Source organism: Centroberyx affinis, unplaced genomic scaffold, assembly GCF_046629955.1.
Source record: "Centroberyx affinis isolate AG114_WGS23_722 - 3 ecotype Tasmania unplaced genomic scaffold, CSIRO-AGI_Caff_v1 ptg003226l_1, whole genome shotgun sequence".
Taxonomy (NCBI): domain Eukaryota; kingdom Metazoa; phylum Chordata; class Actinopteri; order Beryciformes; family Berycidae; genus Centroberyx; species Centroberyx affinis.
Genome location: NW_027281261.1, coordinates 10,001 through 29,508, shown reverse-complemented (window position 1 = coordinate 29,508; position 19,508 = coordinate 10,001). Strand labels below are relative to the sequence as shown.

Below are 19,508 nucleotides of genomic sequence, written 5' to 3'. Positions count from 1 at the left end.
GGTGACACTACAGGTAACCATGTGACTGACTGAGGCGTCACAGCGTCAGGTTTTACCTCCACGATCATCTTGACGGTGGGCAGCGTGGTGGCGATGTTCTGCGGGTGAGGCGGCCGCACCGTGATCGGCACGCAGCCGGCGTACAGGCAGCCGTAAAACGCCGCGATGAGGTCGATACCTGGAGGAAGAGGAGGAGGAGGAGGAGGAGGAGGAGGGAGACAGGGAGGGAGTGAGATTGGGAAAGGGAGGAAAAATGGGAAGGGAAGGAGAGGAAAGGAAGGAGTTGACAAGGAGCGGGAAGAAAGGTGCAAGGGAAAAGGAGGAGGACGAGGAAAGGAGGGGGGGATGGAGGGAGCGGAGGAGGAGAGGAAGGAAAGAGAGGGTAGGGGAAGGGAAGGAGGGAGAAGAGAGGGAAGAAGAGGAAAGGGAAGGGAAAGGATGGTGAAGAAGGAAGGAGAGGGGAAGAAGGAAGGGTAAATAAGAGAGAGGATGGGAATGGAGGGGGAGAGAAAGGAAGAATGAGGGGAGGAAAGAGGAAGGGAGGGGAAGGAGAGAGAGAGAGAGGAAGGAAGGAGGGGAGGAAAGAAGGAAGGAGGAAGGAAGGGCAAGGAGGGAGAGGGGGAAAGAGGGGAATAGGAGGGAAGAAAGATGGGAGGAAGAAAGAGAGAGAGGGAGGGGAGGGAAGGAGGAAACAGGGAAGGAAGGAAGGATGGATGGAGGGAGAATGAGGGAGGAAAGAGGAAAGGAAGGAAAGGAAGGATGAAGAGAGGAAGGAAGAGAGGGAAGGAGGAAGGGTAAATAAGAGAGAGGAAGGGTAAATAAGAGAGAGGAAGGGAATGGAGGGGGAGAGAAAGGAAGAATGAGCGGAGGAAAGAGGAAGGGAGGGGAAGGAGAGCAAGAGAGAGAGAGAGAGAGAGGAAGGAGGGGAGGAAAGAAGGAAGGAGGAAGGAAGGGCAAGGAGGGAGAGGGGGAAAGAGGGGAACAGGAGGGAAGAAAGATGGGAGGAAGAAAGAGAGAGGGAGGGAAGGAGGAAACAGGGAAGGAAAGAAGGATGGAGGGAAAAGGAGGGAGGAAAGAGGAAAGGAAAGAAGAGAGGGAAGGAGGAAGGGATGGAGGGAGGAAGACATGCAGAAAGAGCGAGGGAAAAAAAGACAGTGATCAATATGGTCCACACACACACACACACACACACACACACACACACACACACACACACACACACACACACACACACACACACAGCAGGTTAAATATTGAGCGGTGGTTAATTGAAAGCAGCTTTAAGGCGATCTCCTGCTTACTATTCTTTCTGTTCACTGCAGTTTTCCTGCAGCATCTTCTTCAATTCTCCTCCACAACTTGTAAGAAATAAAATGAATAATGTGTTTTTTTTTTATATATGAATAACACACTCTGTTCTTTTGTTCTTTGTTCTCAGAGTAGAGTGTGTTTTTTTTTCTCTACATACCATGGTGAGGTAATCAGTGAATGTATGCGTGCATGTGGGCTATATATGGTTATGAAATGATTTTGAGTGTTCTTATAGGTGAATAATAGTTTATGCTATTCATACGTGTGTTTCCGTGTGTCCCATATTAAGTGAGGTTTTTGTCTTTGAGCCAAGAAATCTGAACTGTGTGTTTGCCTTTATGCCGAGATTTATGTTGTTGTTTACTCAGGTCTATATAAGTGGACCGTCTCCACTCCTGTCTTTGTCACTTCTTTGTTAAACGCTTATCTGTAACACTGAACTGAACCATGCATGTCTGAATAAAGAATCCACGAAACACTCTTGAACCTTTGCTCATTCATTTTGACCCACAAGGGTGAAGCTTATTTTTTCCCCTACAAACTTCACGTCCCTGCCTGACTTTGAACTGCAGCTGTGTCCTTTCTCACATAAAAGCGGTGAAAAGTGTGTGTCCTTGTTTGTTCGCAAGTTAATTTGGAGGCAGCGTCCCGGCCCCCGAGGCTGCAGCTACTTCCTGAACCTTGTCACTGAACAAAGACGACACATCTCTACATCTCTACTACACATCTCTCTGCACATGAAGAGTTTCATTCCTAAATGAGACTGTAGCATTTGAAGAAACTGACTCCTACTTGTGTGAGGTCAAAAAAAAAAAACGAGTTCTCATATGGCATTTGTATGATATCTAATGAAAAAACCCATGATTCATGCTATACCTTCACATCACCTGATGAGGAAACTAAAACAATTTGGTTAAGGTTAAGGTAAAGTTTTGATCATGGTTAAAAAAGAAAAACCTTTGCTTAAAAATTCACCCAGCTGAAAGCTTGTTGGCTTGAGGGAATTGAAGCCAGGTCAGAGTTGAAGGTAAATGTCTCTAAATGTCTTACTATTCGCAACTATAACTATGAATCTGATGAGATCACCCTTTAAAAAAATGACTCCTGGCACGAAAGTAAAACACATTATGGGTTACAGACTTTTACCTACAGAATATGTCTGTTTTTGAGGACAGCCAGCAAACATTTTGATGCTGATGTCAGTCCATGCACCAAAATTAAAGTTGAGATGACGTCCATAGTCAAAATTCTATGAAATTCCATGTTTTATTGTTTTTTCTTCACACATAGTGTTATATATTATCAATACTGAATATCATAAAATGTTAAAGGAACCTTTCAGGTAGTATTTGATGCATAACATGTAACTGTAATCCATACATTATGATTGGATGCATTTGATTTGTCTGTATTTTATTTGATTCATAATGTTTCGATTTATAATGTTTATCGAGTCAAGGTAAACTCTCTTAGAAGCGGAATTTAATGGAATTTAATCAGGGGTTCCTACACATTTTCAATTAAAAACATTCCATACTTTTTCCAGAGCTTGATTTGTTTAGAAGATTTTGTCTGGTGTTCAATATGATTTACGCAGACAGACATCTTGCCCCTGCTAACTAGGTCATATCACTGTATAGATGAAGATTGTTCTTCACAGCGACAAATATCAGAATATGTGAGATGATTGGCAGGGTTCCTACACGGTTTCCATTTTAAAATTCCATATTTTTCCCAGACCCTATGTTCTTGACCGGATTTGATTTTGGTCGGTATTTGATTTTTGGCGGCTGGGTAATAAGAGCGTCCCTCTATCTGAACATTATTCTTCACATCAACAAAAACTGTGGACTCAAAGTGGCTCTACAACAACATAAAAGCTAGAATTATGTGTGTATCGGACCTGAACCGCAACGTTTTCCATACTTTTCCAGACATTTTTTTCAAATTCCCAAACTATTCAAGACCTGGAAATGATCAAATTCATTCTTAATACTTTTCCAGACTTTCCAGACCTGCGTAGGAACCCTGTTCAGTTCTGTTTCCTGTCACTCCAATTCAATTCACATTCTGTTTCCTTACAGCTGGGAGACTTTCACATTCACACTCCAACTCCAACCCCTGAACTGGGATCTGCCATGCGTTCTCAGTTCGGTTCCTGAGTGGCCCCGCCCTGCTTCAGTGTTTACCTGGAGGGTAGACCAGAGCGACGTGGTCTCCGTCCTGCAGGTGGCCTCGCTCCGCCAGCATGCCGGCGATCTTCTCCGCTCGCTTATGGAGCTGAAGACAAGTCAGGGAGCTGGCTATCGTACCCTGGAGGAGGTCACACACACACACACACACACACACACACACACACACATAACACACAACACACAGCAGAGAGATGATTGACACATTCAATCAGCCGTGTGTATCAGCAGGTGTCATGTCATATTTTCCGTTGCAGCATCTCGGTGCTGAACAGCTGTAAACAAACCACAGTGCCACACTGCCATTATGCAAATTACCTTTAGGGTCACAGAGTGAAAATTGACACGTTCATATTTACAGACTGAGCACATTAATAAATCCTATTGGCCTATTCCTTTTCACAGTAATGATATTGACAGCATTGACAACAATGGTCACTGGCTGCCACTCATATTTTCTCATTTGTTATATATTGCATATATCTTCATATTTTCATTTGTTTTCATATATTTTTACATTGGACATTTTTTGATTCATTTTCTTGTCTCGGTCTGCTGTGTCATCTTGCATATAAACTGTAAATTGATATGTGTTCATATTAGTTTTTGCCTAATACGTTCCAGTGTTGTAATTGTCAGCTGGTGTTAAGGTGTCAATATCGCCCCTTTCCTGTATTCTTATTTATTTTTCTGTTGTGCTGTGTTCCTGCTCTGTTGTTTCTGTATCCTATCCTAATCCAATCCGCAACCCCAGTGTGTGTGTGTGTGTGTGTGTGTGTGTGTGTGTGTGTGTGTGTGTCTCACCCTGGAGTTGAGCAGTGTGTACAGGACGTGGTCTGGAGTGGTCTGGGCTCTCCACTGCAGCACCTCCGACAGGAAGAGGAACTGCAAGACACAAACAGAAACACAACACAGAGTGAGACTGGGACGAGTGGGACACACACACACACACACACACACACACACACACACACACACACCACCCATCCTGAACACATAAATAAGGCGACAGAACAGCTAATATATAGAGAACAGAGGAAGAATCCAGTCTGCTAGTGTTAGGATGGATACAGGGAGGATACTAGGTGATACTGGAGGATACTAGGTGATACTGGAGGATACTAGGTGATACTGGAGGATACTAGGTGATACTGGAGGATACTAGATGATACTGGAGGATACTAGGTGATACTGGGAGGATACAAGGTGATACTGGGAGGATACTGGGTGATGCTGAGAGAATACTAGATGATACTGGAGGATACTAGGTGATACTGGGAGGATACTAGGTAATACTGGAGGATACTAGGTAATACTGGAGGATACTAGGTGATACTGGAGGATACTAGGTAATACTGGGAGGATACTAGGTGATACTAGAGGATACTAGGTGATACTGGAGGATACAAGCAATGATATTTTGCCTCATTTGTGTGTGTGAGAGAGAGAGAGAGAGAGAGAGAGAGAGAGAGAGAGAGAGAGAGGATGAAATTAATGGAAGCAGGGAGGCGAGGGGAAAAGAGAGGGAGACAGATGGATAGAAACCTGCAGTCAGACCAGAGAGCGTAACAAAGCCTCATACTTTACAACAGCAGACAGAGAGAGAGAGAGAGAGAGAGAGAGAGAGAGAGTGAGAGAGAGAGAGAGAGAGAGAGAGAAAGAAAGACAGTCTCGCCAATAATGTAACTGAATTTGAAATTGACGCGAGGGAGAGAAAGAGAGATGGAGCGTTGACAAATGAGAGAGATGGAAAGAGAAAAAGAGAGAGCAAATCAACAGGCAGAGAGAGAGAGAGAGAGAGAGAGAGAGAGAGAGAGAGAGGGGGAGAGAGAGAGAGAGGGAGAGAGAGAGAGAGTTAGTCTCCAGCCTCATGAATTTTTCAAGGTTTGCTGCCGAGTGGTAAATAGCACGGGGTGTAATTCATGCCTGTTTCGTTTTGTTCTGCCAGAGAAAGACAGTTTTATTCAGTGTGTGTGTGTGTGTGTGTGTGTGTGTGTGTGTGTGTGTGTGCTGCCAGTCTGCCGCCATCGGTGACAGATGAGGAGTCAGTGTTCAGGGTTTTAAATCGCCAGCCGCAAAGCAAACGGACCCGCACTCAATGCCGCACTGTGCTCCTCATGTTTGGGGGGGACTTTGGGCGCGCTTGATTTGTGCTGCCAATTTTGAGGCAGAGAGGGAAAGGCCATTCGAAAGGGAGTTATAACGCTGGAGGAGCTTATATTTTAACCTTTATTCCTCCAGCGGAAGGTTGAAATGAGCAAGTGTGATTCCTTTTCCGCTTCACACTCATGCAGTCACACTGGGTCGGAGTGATGGGCCTGTTCAGGGGGTGAAGTGCACCCTAAACGTTTGAGGTGTGGCACATAATCACATTTATATGTCCAGAGTGCAAATCAATGGAGAACATAAATCAGAAAACCTCATGTGAACGGGACTCGCCCTTCATGGCTTGGCGATAACCGCATTTACAACTATCAAATGGAAGGAACTAAAAACATGATGGATGGGGAGGTTGGATTACCAAGGTTTGATTTTTTTGGGGGCATTTTTTTCCTTTATTTGACAGATACTGTAGAGAGAGAAGGGAAGACTGGGAGAGAGAGAGGAGGACGTCCGGGGCTGAATTTGAACCAGGATGTTGCAGTTACATGTGCCGACTCATCAACCTTTATTTAGTTCTCGGAAGACACGCTGAGGGTTGAGACCCTCTTTTCCACTGGTGCCGAGATTACAAGTAGAGAAAATCACAAATGACACGCAAGAGGAAATTAATGAATAAATGAATAAATAAACAAAGAAATAAACAAACAAAAAAGACAATTCAAAAAGAGAATCAGTCTATCCTCACGTCCTCAAGTACATCATTTAAAACAGGTGCAATGAAGGTTAACCAGAGTTGATATCTTTGACTGAAAATGTCCCAGGGTAACAAGGGAATCATATTTCAACAAACCCTGTAAACTATTCCAAGTATGCGGAGCACAACTGAGCCACCAGGACGCCTCTGAGTTCGACACAGTTAGCATCATCATAACTAAATACTACAAATGTAAAGCAATTTTATACCTGAGAGATGCTGGGTATTAAATATCAGTGGGGCACGAAGAGGTACTGTGAGTTTAATCTCCCAAATACAGAATCTAGCGTTCAGTAGATGTTGATACGGCCTGCACCAGTATTGAAAACCGTGTAAATATAGCACTGAAGTGAAGTTGAGATATTTGTAGTCGTCCATAGCTGCTGCCTGAATCGTTTTGTGAAATCAGGACCTAAATATCATTCTGATATCACTTCAAAACAGTTTCCAAAAGTGTTTTTTTTTTTTTTATATGATTTCTTATCGTGCCATGATGTGATATTGTGACATTTTTCTGCTTGTTTGGATTAATGTTAAACTCTGGCCTCCTCCTGCTGCTGCTGCCTGGGATATTATATCATCAATTTTCTAAAAGGGTTTCATTCCAAAATGAGTTACCCACCTTTTGGAGAAAGTGGCACCTACTCTCACAAAATGACTGACAGCACAAAATGACACCTCTACAGACAGATTTTTTGAAGATACTGAACGCTTGTGACTTGTTTTGAAATGAACTGTTAATTTGTCTGCTTTAATATGAAAACCAGACAGAGGGAATACAACTTAACCCACTGTTCACATGAGACCAAACCCCACCCCACCCCACCCCCCTCCTCCCCTCCCATCACATCACATCTCCTCCCACCTTTTCCTGTGCCTCAATCCTCGGATGCTTTGCAAATTGCAGCTGTGGCGTGCGGCTTCACACCCGAGGCCTGCAGCTCTGAGGTCATCACAGCTGCTTGGCTGTTGAGAGCCCAGGCATCAGATATTTCCTGTCTGTGATCGTAGCGAGCGGCCGGACGACTCCCTGTTACCGAGAGCCTTGAAGGGGATTCTGCTCAGTCCAGATGAAGACTTCATTTCCAAAACAACATATATATGTTTTGGGAAATAAAAAACTTCAGTATCTCCAAAATATAGAGGATCCTTTTGCCAGCTAAGGTCTTAAAGTAGCAATCCACAACATTTACATATAAATATATTTCCGTTTTGTTACTCTCTATCACATATTGCTCTATTACAACAATGATTCAACCTATATCCAGTTCACAAAGCTTTTCCACTGTCTGTTCTAAAACAGCCGGTGTCTGGTAGCTCTTTCCTGGGAAAAATCCTCTGCCGCACAGGAAGTGATGCGTTTTACGTTTCCAGTTTGTTTGTAATAAACAGAAGAAGAAGAACTGGGTAGTTAGCATGAGCAGCGATAGCCACCATGGCTGAACAGACAAAGAAAAGAGAAACTCAAACTGCATCAACAGAAAATCCAAGCTCCGCCCACACTGTTTGATTGACAGGTGATCTGTGGGAAGTGCAGTGCAGAAACACTACAGTGAGGCTGAGGGACAAAGATGGAGACTAAATTCAGAAAAATGAGTAACTTGCGGATCACCACCTTAACCACCTTAACTTACACACTACACTTCACAAAATCCTGTAATTTGTTTTCATTCGGAAATAATTTGTTTTGAAATCAGAATCTTATATTAAAGGTCCCAAATCATGTAAAACAGGCTTCCCCTCTCTTCTGTGATGATAAAGGAGTTGGATGGTCTATCTAAACATGGTGAAAGTATCAAAACGCACGGTCGCCAACTAAATCCACACAATCCATATTAGAAAAGCGAGCCTCTAAACGAGCCGTTTGGACTTCCGTAACTTTGTGGCGTCACAAAGGTTCGCTCATTATCATTTTTGTAAGAAATAATAAACTAACAAAGTGTTTTTTTCAAAGCGGTTGAGCGGTTGTCATTGTTTATTACTGGAGAGTTTTCCCTACCTGTAGCTGCCAGGCCGCGGCGTCTCACGTTTCACTCTTGAAGCGGTTAGCCAATCGGAACAGAGGGGTCGTTAATATTAATGAGCCTTAAAGAGACAGCGACAGAAACGGCCTGTTCTTGGTAAAGCTCAGAGAGATGCTGGAAAATGGCAAGATAAATGCCTCTATGTTTACTGTAGTTGCTGATTTAAGAGATTCTGTTGTACTGCAACTCCTTCAAGGCTACAGTATTTTTTAAGTCCTATAGTATAGTGGAGTATAGTGTTCTCCTGCTGAAAACATCACTCAGCTCCACACCAGGCCGCTGTTTAGCTGTTGAAAGTGGAGAAGTCGACACTTAAAGGGTTTGGTTGATGAAAAGCTCTCTCATGTACTTGCCACCGGCTTCATGTAGCGCAAATCTCTGGGGGTGAAAAGATTTAAAGAAGGTTTTCCCCCCCGCTAATGAAAACATCACTCAGCGGCTTGTCAGGCCGACTGCACACTTCCATAAAACCTTCATGAGGGAAAATGAAGTCGGTTTCCTTTTCCAGTTCCCCCAGTTTCCTGCCTCGTAGATTAACATCTGCCGTTCGGAGGAGGCTTTAATCCTGAACGCCTTACAGAACCACGGGTTTATACACTTCAGTCCAACACTGGTGACTCCACAGGGAATTAAACCGCTAACTCTGCCCACTGAGTTACACACTACCTCCTCAAGGTGGAACATTTTTTTTTAAATATCTCCCTGATAAGAAGAAGTGCTGTTCAATGCTGCTCTCCAAACATAATCCTCCAAAATCTCTCAGACTTCTATAAAAGCGAACGTAAAGTTAATTTCCAAAACGTTACATAGGGAGAATTAACTGAAGTTCATCTTTGAATTTCAATAAAATATAGAGGATCCAGTCTGTAAGTCACAGGCATCAGTTGAGTATGGGAGGGTTTTATATTTGCCATTTACATTCTATTAAAACCAAATTGCATTGAAAAGTCCTAGATATTTAGTTTTCTTTAAGATATTAAATTGATACTGGACTCTTGATTTGTTCTGACTTGACTTGCTGTTCTACATTTAGACTTGAGACTTGATATTAATGACATGGACTTGACTTGGACTTGACTTGGACTTGACTTGGTACACACACACACACACACACACACACACACACACACACACACACACAGTCTGACTGAAGCCTGGGACGGAACAGACTTGAACCTGCCTGGAGATAAAACCTATTATCTCTATGAGAGACGACGAGCATGCTAAACACAAAGACACAAAGACACAAAGAACCTCTGTCTGGAGAGTGTGTGAGTGTGTGTGTGTGTATGTAGTGGTGGGTGGGTGGGTGGGTGGGGAGAGTGGGGGGGCCTGTGTGTGTGTGTGCGTGTGTGTGAATAGAACGAGTGAAATAGAGATAGAATGAGAATGAATGTAGGTAAGGAGGGTATTTGTGCGTTTGTGTGTGTGTGTGTGAGCCAGAGGGAGGGAGAGAGAGAGAGAGAGTGAAAGAGAGATAGAGTTTCTCTGTATGTGACAGAGAGAGAGAATGAGTGTGTATGTCGAAAAGCATTTGTGTGTGTGTGTGTGTGTGTGTGTGTGTGTGTGTGTGTGTGTGTGTGAAAGAGAGAGAAACCAAGAAGGGGGAGAGAGAGGGGGAGAGAGAGAGAGACAAAGAGAGAGAGAGAATGAGTGTGTATGCCTGGAGGAATTTGTGTGTGTGTGTGTGTGTGTGAGAGAGAGAGAGAGAGAGAGAGAGCGACAGAAATAATGAGACTGTGTATGTGGAGTGGTATATTTGTATTAGTGTGTGTGTGTGTGTGTGTGTGTGTGTGTGTGTGTGTGTGTGTGTGTGTGTGAGAAATTCCAGGCCACAGATAGGAATCTGGTCTCATATAGTGGAGCTTTATCCTTGATCCGTGTGTGTGTTCGTGTGTGTGTGTGTGTGTGTGTGTGTGTGTGTGTGTGTGTGTGTGTGTGTGTGTGTGTGTGTGTGTTGCTGTTGAATTCCCATGTTAACACTGGAGCCTGTAGCTCAGTATCCGCTGTCATTATCAGAAGTGACTCTAATTTCTGTGAAACACAACCCAGCCACCACCTGCTTTTTATGGTCATTAACTTTATTAAGTTACATAAAAAGGTTTAAAACATGGCTGCAGCACATGCCACATGTAATCTGTCCTACAAAGATAAAGAGCATTAATTATGTTATTGACTATTAAACTATAAAACTACTAGGAAACTGAGAGAAGCAACTTTCCAAGATTACCCACCAAAAATCCCACTACTTATAATTAACTAACTAATTGGAGAGCGGTTTGTGTGTCCCACCATGGAGGAGAGGAGAGGAGACAAGGAGAGGAGAGGAGACAAGGAGAGGAGAGGAGAGGAGAGGAGAGGAGAGGAGAGGAGAGGAGAGGAGAGGAGTGGAGGAGATTAGACAAGGAGAGGAGAGGAGGAGAGAGAAGAGGAGAGGAGAGAGGAGAGGAGACAAGGAGAGGAGAGGAGAGAGGAGAGGAGTGGAGGAGATTAGACAAGGAGAGGAGAGGAGGAGAGGAGAGGAGAGGGGGAGAGGAGAGGAGAGGAGAGGAGAGGAGAGGAGAGGAGAGGAGAGGAGAGGAGAGGAGAGGAGAGGAGAGGAGAGAGGAGAGGAGACAAGGAGAGGAGAACAGAAGAAGAGAGGAGAGAGGAGAGGAGGAGAGGAGGAGGTTATACATTCTAGTATTATATATTATAAGTATAGCATAGTGTGTAGTAAAGTAAATAACATATTAGTATTACTGTTTTATACTAAGTTAAGTTACCTTTTACTTTAGTGTAATATCAGAGGATGTGGTATTAAAATGTGACTGGTACTTTTGTAAGATTTTACTTTATCACCAGACACTGGTATAAAACTGAAGCCAAAAATTAACATTTATCCAAAGGACTAAGGCGCATTCCATAGAAAAAGGGACAAATAGACGACCTGCATCACAAACAGAGAGGACGCTGCCAACTCTGATATTAATAACATGAAAAACAATGCACTAGATATCTCTGAAATACGAACCCCACACTGCTTAATGTTCATTGTTAACTTTCGTACGATACAGTTCCCAATAAAAGATAAGTGACAAATATAATAATGAGTGACCTTTTACCATTCAAACACACGGTAAGTACCTACTGCTGTTTGCCTCGGTTAATATGATTTTAATTTAGGAGAATACTTAATTTTTTCCCCAATTGTGTCACAGTGTTGCTTTAAAGTAACAAACCTCAAAGCATCCACAAAAACACACAAAAAAGAATGTTGTTTTCTTTATGATTACTTAGTCCACTACTATGTAAAAATAAAAACAAATTTAACCATTGATGTCATTATGCGTACCACAGAGCAGTGATTCTGAACCTTTTCCATATCAAGGACCCTAATTTAGTCCACATTTAGGCTACAGACCCCCATTTGATGAGATTTTGTCTCTCTGACCCAAATCTGAGAATATATTTATTGTCAGATATGAGTTTGTCCAGAATTCCATGACTGTCTGTATTGTAGGTAGAGAGATAACAGAGAAACTATGATCAAAACAGTCATTCTTCTACATTCTTTAACTGTGTTAACTTCTTGTAAATTAAATAATGCTGAAGTTTAATTCATCAATTTGCTGGGGGACCCCTTGGAACCCCCTCAAGGACCCCTGGTGGTCCCCAGACCCCACGTTGAGAACCACTACCCACAGAGGGTTAAGATGAAGCAAGAAGACAAACAGTCCTGGATTTGTGACTGAAAATTTTGCCAGTTTGAATCCCGGAACAGTTGGGAAAACCTGAGTGAGTGACGCTTTCCACTCCCTAAGAAACTACCGGAGGGTCTCTTGAGCAAGGCATTAAACCCCCCAACAGAGTGATGCATGGTGCTCAGCCAACCTTCCCATGATGAATAAAGGTTATTAAAAGAGGAATCTGAGAAGGCATTCAGAGTAAATCACATTTCACTCTTTAAGGTTATACAGATTTACACAGAAACACACTGTGCTTTAAAATAAACAAGGAAACGTTAGCAAAAGCAGAGCCAACAGTCCGTTTGAGCAGTGATTCTCAGCCTTTTTCATATCAAGGACCCTAATTTAGTCCACATTAGAGCCGCGAACCCCCATTTGATGAGATTTTGTCTCTCTGACCCAAATCTGAGAATATTTTTATTGTTAGATATGATTTTGTCCAGAATTCCATAACTATCTGTATTGTAGGTAGAGAGATAACAGAGAAACTATGATCAAAACAGTCATTCTCTAACTGTGTTAACTTCTTGTAAATTAAATAATGCTGAAGTTTAGCAATTCATCAATTTGCTAGGGACCCCCTGGAACCCCCTCAAGGACCCCCTGGTGGTCCCCGGACCCCACGTTGAGAACCACTGCGTAAGAGGAACTCATTCACACAGAGGGGCTTGGTTTTCAGAGAGATGGACATGGAGAGAGGAGGTGAAGACTAGTAGGGATGGATGGATGAACGGACGGATGAACAAATTAATCGATGAATTAATTAGTGATTAATTGATGACGATCATAGAAAGCAGCAGGAGCCGAAAGCAGAGGAGCAAGCAGTGAGTTCCTATTCTTTTGGACACAAGTAAAACCCAGCAGACTTAGAGGCAGGTGGAGAAACGTCCTCAGCATACCGGGGCGTTTTCATATTCACTGCATTCACAAAAAAAAATCCCAAATCACAAACTGAATTTTGTCTGAAGTCTTTTCACCTCACTAAAGCAACAGAAGAAACATTCTAGATGCCAGAAAATCAGACCAACTGCATTCACCAAACTCCCAAAACTCCCAAATCACAAACTCAGCTTCAGTGAAAGCCAACTCCACTCACATACACCCCCGAGACAAAAAACACAGATTATCAAAGCATATTAGACTAAATTTGAACAAGACAAAAATAAATATCCAGTCCACATCTGGACTAATCAGTACAAACATGTTCGCCTTGTTTAGCCACTTTGGACCAATCATTTATGAAACTGCTGAATTTTAAAAATACCACAAACACAGTGGAAACATGCATCACTCCCTCAAGTTTCGTCCAAATTTGAACCATGGCAGAGTTTCCAGTCCTGAGCCAGTCAGGAGTCTGCAGGTTTTAATTTCAGTCCAAACACTTCAGCCGCTGGTTTTCACCGGTCCGTTCCTCCTCTCTGGTCGAAGGTGAACTAATTAGTTATTAACCAATTATTATGAATTAGTGAAATCAGCCACTGTAGTGTTTGGTTGGAATGATATTTGGCTAAGATGAATACCATGTAAGTATAACGTCTTGGGTCCAGAAACGAGAGACAGGACCCCCCCCCCCACACCCCCCCATATCCGAATCTGAAGCTTTTACTAGGATTTTACTATAGAAACAAGTCCTGCTTTTCTTTTTGTGTGAAACGGAAATTGGTGGAGTCTACCTTTCTACCTATTATTGATTGATTGATTGATGATGTGTTGTACATGAATGCCTCTGCTCACTGTCTCCACATGCTGGATAGTGTGTATCACGGGGCTCTGAGATTCATTACAAACTGACTGAACTGATCTTACTCACCACTGTGTATTATACTCAGAAGTGAATTGGCCTGCTTTATGGGCACGCCGCCTCAGTCATTGGTATGTTTTGATTTACAAAGCCATTCTTGGCTAAATTCCTACTTGCTTATCGTCTCTTTTAAACTTGAACTATGGGAATTACAATCTCCGCTCTCAGGACATTCTGCGATTTGCTGTTCCCAAAGTCCCAACTGAACTGGGAAAGAAAGCTTTAACAGTCTGAGCTTAAACTTCAAAACTTAGTAACCCTGATTGATATTAAAGCTATGGTGAAATCTATTGAAACCAGGTTGTCTGTGTACAAATGTTCTATCTGATCATTTTAATGTTACTCAAATCTATGTGTTTTCTATGTGTTTTTTATGTAATTTTTTTGTTGAAACTCTGTGTTGCTGCTATTCTTGGCCAGGTCTCCCTTGTAAAAGAGATCCTTGATCTCAATGGGACAAACCTGGTTAAATAAAGGCTAAATAAAATAAAATAAAATAAAAAAATCCCCCCCAGCCCCCCCCCCTCACCCCCCTGTGTGGAGGCGGTCTCTGTCTCTTCCCATTAGAGGCCGACTCTCACTGTAATTGATGAGATTTTTCAGCACGAGAAAAAAGTGGAAAATCAATTGTCAGTGCCACATGCTGACCCTCTCTCTCTCTCTCTCTCTCTCTCTCTCTCTCTCTCTCTCTCCTCTCTCTCTCTCTTGTTCTCTCTCTCTCTCTCTCTCTCTCTCTCTCTCTCTCTCTCTCTCTCTCTCTCTCTCTCTCTCTCTCTCTCTCTCTCTCTCTCTCTCTCTCTCTCTCTCTTTCTCTTGTTCTGTCTGTCTTTATCTATTGCTCTTGTTTTCTTTTTTGTTGTCTCTCTCTCTTTGGTGTTTTCTCTTTATCGGACTTTCTCTTCTCTCCTTAATTGTCTTCCCATCTTTCTTTCTATCTCTCTTTCTTCCTTCCTTTCTTTCTCTCCTTCGCTCTTGTTCTTGGTCCCTCTAGCGATGTTGTTGTCTCTCTCTCTCCCTCTTGTTCCCCATTTCTTTCTCTCGTTCTCTATTTTTCTCCTTTTGTGTTCTATCTGTTACTCTTGTTCTCTGTCATGCTCTCTATGTCTCTTTCTCTTGCTATTATTTCCTCCTTTCTCATTCTCTCGCTCTTTCTTTCTCTCTCGTTCCCTCCTTCACTGACTCTCTCTCCCTCTATCTACCTCGCTCAATTTGTGCTCAATTCAATTCAATCCTCTTCACTGGCATGAATATTAGATGAACAGTATTGCCAAAGCATCCAAACACACTCTCTTGTCTCTGTCTCTCTCTCTCCTCACCTGAAGGCATCAGACGGTTCTTTATCAATAATTACTTTTCCACGTCCAGTCGCACAGGAAAAAAAAGCTGTATTGCGTCTTGAATCTGACAAGTTGTATAAAGTCCTGGAGGTTTTTGTTCTTTGACTCTGAGACCCCATGATGTGTAAAATCAGCTTGATCTTTCAGGAGAAAAGTGACAAATTAAAAGCAGCGACTGAAACTGTAATCATTTCATGGAGAACGGGAAATTTTGCACCTACTTCTGTCTTTCAGTCCTAAATTGCCATGTTACCTCCTCTGTAATTAGGATTTAGTTTCTTGTCATATCCCTCTGAGACACACACACACACACGCATGCATGCATTTCATCTTCGGGGTCAGAGGTCGGGGAGGGATACGTTGGGTGTTATTGGGGTTCGAACCCTTCCTGGTCTCAATCTTCCATCCACCAAGCTATTCCTTACATTTTTTACTTTGAATTTTTTACATATTACTTTTTATAATTTCATGTTGTTTCTTTCCTGTATTATTTTTATTACCTTTCCTGTACTTCCTTGGCACTGTTCCACCAACTGATGTACCCAAATTTCCCATTGGGGACCAATAAAGTGCAATCTTTTCTTATCTTATCTTATCTTATCTCATCTTATCTTTTATGCTTAATATAAGCTATGGGAAGCAAACCACCAAGTCAAATTCCTTATATCTGCAACTTACTTGGCCAATAAAACTTATTCTGTTTCTGGTTCTACAGTATATTTTCATACAAATCCATTACTGTATCCATCAAATAGCTTGATAAACTTTGGATGGAAGATCACCAGAAGAGTATTAATAATAAATTATGATCTTGGCGAGACTTGGCTTTCTTGTAATGTTGCAGCTTATAAATGAACAGACAGCAAAAGTTTGAAATGATAAATTCTTGTTCCCCTCAGTGATGTTAAAGCAATATCTTGCATTTTCAACGATGTTTGTAATTGGATTTGTAAGATGTAGTATTTTTTTTATAATGCTTTTAATGTTTTGTAATATTTTATAAACTATGTTTCTGACTGACTTCTGGCACGTGTGACTGAATCGAACTGTGTATTTCTTGTTTTTTCTGTCCTCAGGTTTCTCTTGAATCTCAATGAGACTGCCTGATTAAATAAAGGATAAATAAAGTAAAATAAAAAATGAACACAATCTCAGAAATCTGACTTTCCTCTGGTGTTTTCCTGTGGCTCTGCCTTGTCAGACTGTCGGCCCGGCGCTCGTCCAGCAGCTTGTAAAAACACTCTCCACAGCCTTAACTCTGTTTGACTTCCACCGCTCAACATCCCAGATAATCTAAAGAAAATGTTGACCGAGGCTCCGTCAGAAGCTCGGCGGAAACCCCGAGGAAGCCTTCCAGACCGGAAACCCCGGACGCCGCGTGTCAGTACAGTGGAATTCTGGGAGATTGAGTCACGTATCTGCCGCCTAGGACTACACCTGATTACAGGGTTCAGTCAAAGAAGTTGAAAAAGAAAAGAAAAAGAGTAATAAGACTGGAATCAACATTGGGTATTTCACTCCTAAATACTATATGTACAGTTTGGGAAAAAATGCGGCTCAAAAGATTTTCATTGCTCAAAATACAGACAATTATATTCCCCAAATTACTGCAGTTTCATAATTAAAGGGTTCAGGATAACCGCTAACTTCAACAATATCCACTAGAGAGTTTTACTTTCCTGACGACAATCGTTTTCTCAGAGTTGGTGTCACATTTTTCAAATGACAGGACGGACAGTGAATATATTCTAGTTCTCATGTCTTGCCCCATCTATTCCTCGGTCCCTGAACGCAGCGCGGGTATTTCAGAACCCACAGTCCGTCTCTAAAATGGAAACCAGCCCAGTCCAGGCTCTCCTGTGCTTACTGTCGGTCTCACTGCAGCCTCAGCCACGCTTGTAAAAGCTGCTTTCTGCGATCAGCTCTGAAAGTCAACCGCTCTGCTGTTCCCGGGGGTTTTTCAGACTTTGCATTGACACCAAGGCTCGACCGAGTCAGAGTCGACTCACACAGCTGACTGAGATACCTGAGCAGTGATTCAGCAGAGTTTTCTATTGACTCTGTCGTTTAATTTTGGTGACTGGTGGGAATCAAGGTTATTATCGTTAACGAAAACTAACGAAATAACGAAAACTAGGTGTGAAAAAACATTTTCGTTAACTGAAATAATAAAAACTTTACAAAAAAACAATAACTAACTGAAACTGTATTGTGTGTTTACAAAACTAACTAAAATAAACTAAAATTATAGAGAAAATGTCTTTAGTTTTCGTCTTTGTCAATTTATTTCATACATAAGCCTAGTATTTTGAATTTTTGAATCTCACCCCTGACAAATACCCCATATTACAAAAAAAGACTAAAACTAACACTGAAACTAATAAAAACTAAACTAAAACTAAGCATTTAAAAAAATAAAAACTAAACTAAACTAGCAAACCTGCTTTGAAAACTAATTAAAACTAAACTGAAATTGAAAACAAAAAGTCAAAACGAAATAAAAATAAAAACTAATGAAAAACGCAAAACTATGATAACCTTGGTGGGAATAGCCTTCGACCCGAGGAAGGCTTTAGTGCTGAAACGTTAGCAGACTAACCCTAACAGCCACTTTCAGATCAACTGTGTCTGAATCAGATCTCAAAAATCACACTGAAATGACAAGATTAATCCTAGTCAATGAATGAGAAGAAACCACGATGGATGAAGCATGGAGAGAGGGTGTTGCGGGTTCGAATCCCCCCCACAGCCTCAGTCCACGGTGCAAAGATGAGTGTGTATGTGTGTGTGTGTGGTGATGATGATGGTGAAAACCAGCAGCCCCCCCCCCATCTCACACACACCTTCCTTGCCTGGTCATTGTCTTCGATCTGACCCAGATCCCTGCCGCTCGCCTGGGCGATCCTCTTCCCCGAAACCAGATTCCCCACCATCACAGAGGCAGGACCGATCTCTGAGGAGGAGGAGGAGGAGGAGGAAGAAGAAGAGGAGGAGGAAGCGGAAGAGGAGGAGAGAAGAGGGGAGAGGAGAGAGGAAAGAAGAGTGGTAAGAAGAGAGAAGGTGAGGTTGTTTCCCGCAAATAAACATTTTTTTTTCAACACTTAGCCATTAGCCAGCAGATACACCTATAGAGGCGAGACTAGGTGGAAACAAGGCAACAGTAAATATGGAAACATGAATGATGCAGCCAATCAGTAACAAATATGTCACCTTATGGTTGTTTGACCATGTGTGACACTTGGACGAATGTATGAACAAACAATGTCTTGTCTTTTTCACTGGGCTTCAGTCAATGTTATGTAGCCAGAAAAACTGTGGTTCTTTGGCTCCGCCCACTGAGGTTTAACTCAACCAATCAGATTATTTCTGCCTCCAGAGAAGCTCTGTCTCTGAGAAATGTTTGTAGAACTAAAACTCCAATCTGACTGGCTATACAGGGAGTTGGGAGTCATTCCTATGTTCCCACTGTCCTATGTTCCCCAGATTCATATGACACATAATGGGAACATGACAAAGGGTCCTATGTTCCCCAGTTCTACATATGTGCTCTCCCAGGGTCCTATGTTCCCAGGGTCCTATGTTCCCAAGGTCCTATGTTCCCAGTGTCCTATGTTCCCCAGATTCATATGGCACATAATGGGAACATGACAAAGGGTCCTATGTTCCCCAGTTCTACATATGTGCTCTCCCAGGGTCCTATGTTCCCAAGGTCCTATGTTACCAGGGTCCTATGTTCCCCAGCTCTATATAGCACATAATGGGAACCTAAAAAAGATGTTCCCCACAAAACCCACAAAATCTACATTTACTTTTTTTATTTTGTGGTCCAAAGGCCACATTTACTTTGCTGTTGAAAATCTCATCAAACTAAATCATCAAATCATCAAAAATAGGGTAAAATCTGACCCACAGAGAACATTGGTTTTTAATAGTATGGCATGCAGCAATAAAACATTCTGGGTAGTTTTGTGGATCAAACCCAACCCAAACAAGAGTTTGAGTCTAGTTTGAGTAAAAAATTTTTTAGAGACCTTCACAATCAAATAAAATGATAACCATTGATTTTGTTGTGTTTATACAGCTGCTGTGAAGCCTTGTTCCAATAAAAAAAAAACTGGATAATATTTATAAAATATTTTAACTTGAAACGGATCAAATTTGACCCGAACACAATAATGTGTTAAGAGAATATTGAACTGGGGAACATAGGACCTTGGAAACATAGGACTCTGGGAACATAGGACCTTGGAAACATAGG

The 19,508-nt window shown here is 42.1% G+C and overlaps 1 protein-coding gene across 1 annotated transcript in view; it reads right to left on the bottom strand.

Annotated features, from left to right (window-relative positions):
- The window catches only part of LOC139660151 (disco-interacting protein 2 homolog C), a gene marked incomplete at its 5' end in the record, with an annotated part of 58,502 nt that overhangs the window by 29,397 nt on the left and 9,597 nt on the right, over positions 1 to 19,508 (bottom strand). Inside the window, 4 exons of the mRNA XM_071538217.1 lie at positions 57 to 178; positions 3,501 to 3,624; positions 4,308 to 4,388; positions 18,094 to 18,203. Coding sequence (XP_071394318.1) covers positions 57 to 178; positions 3,501 to 3,624; positions 4,308 to 4,388; positions 18,094 to 18,203 — 437 coding nt within the window. The remainder of the gene's footprint in view (positions 1 to 56; positions 179 to 3,500; positions 3,625 to 4,307; positions 4,389 to 18,093; positions 18,204 to 19,508) is intronic.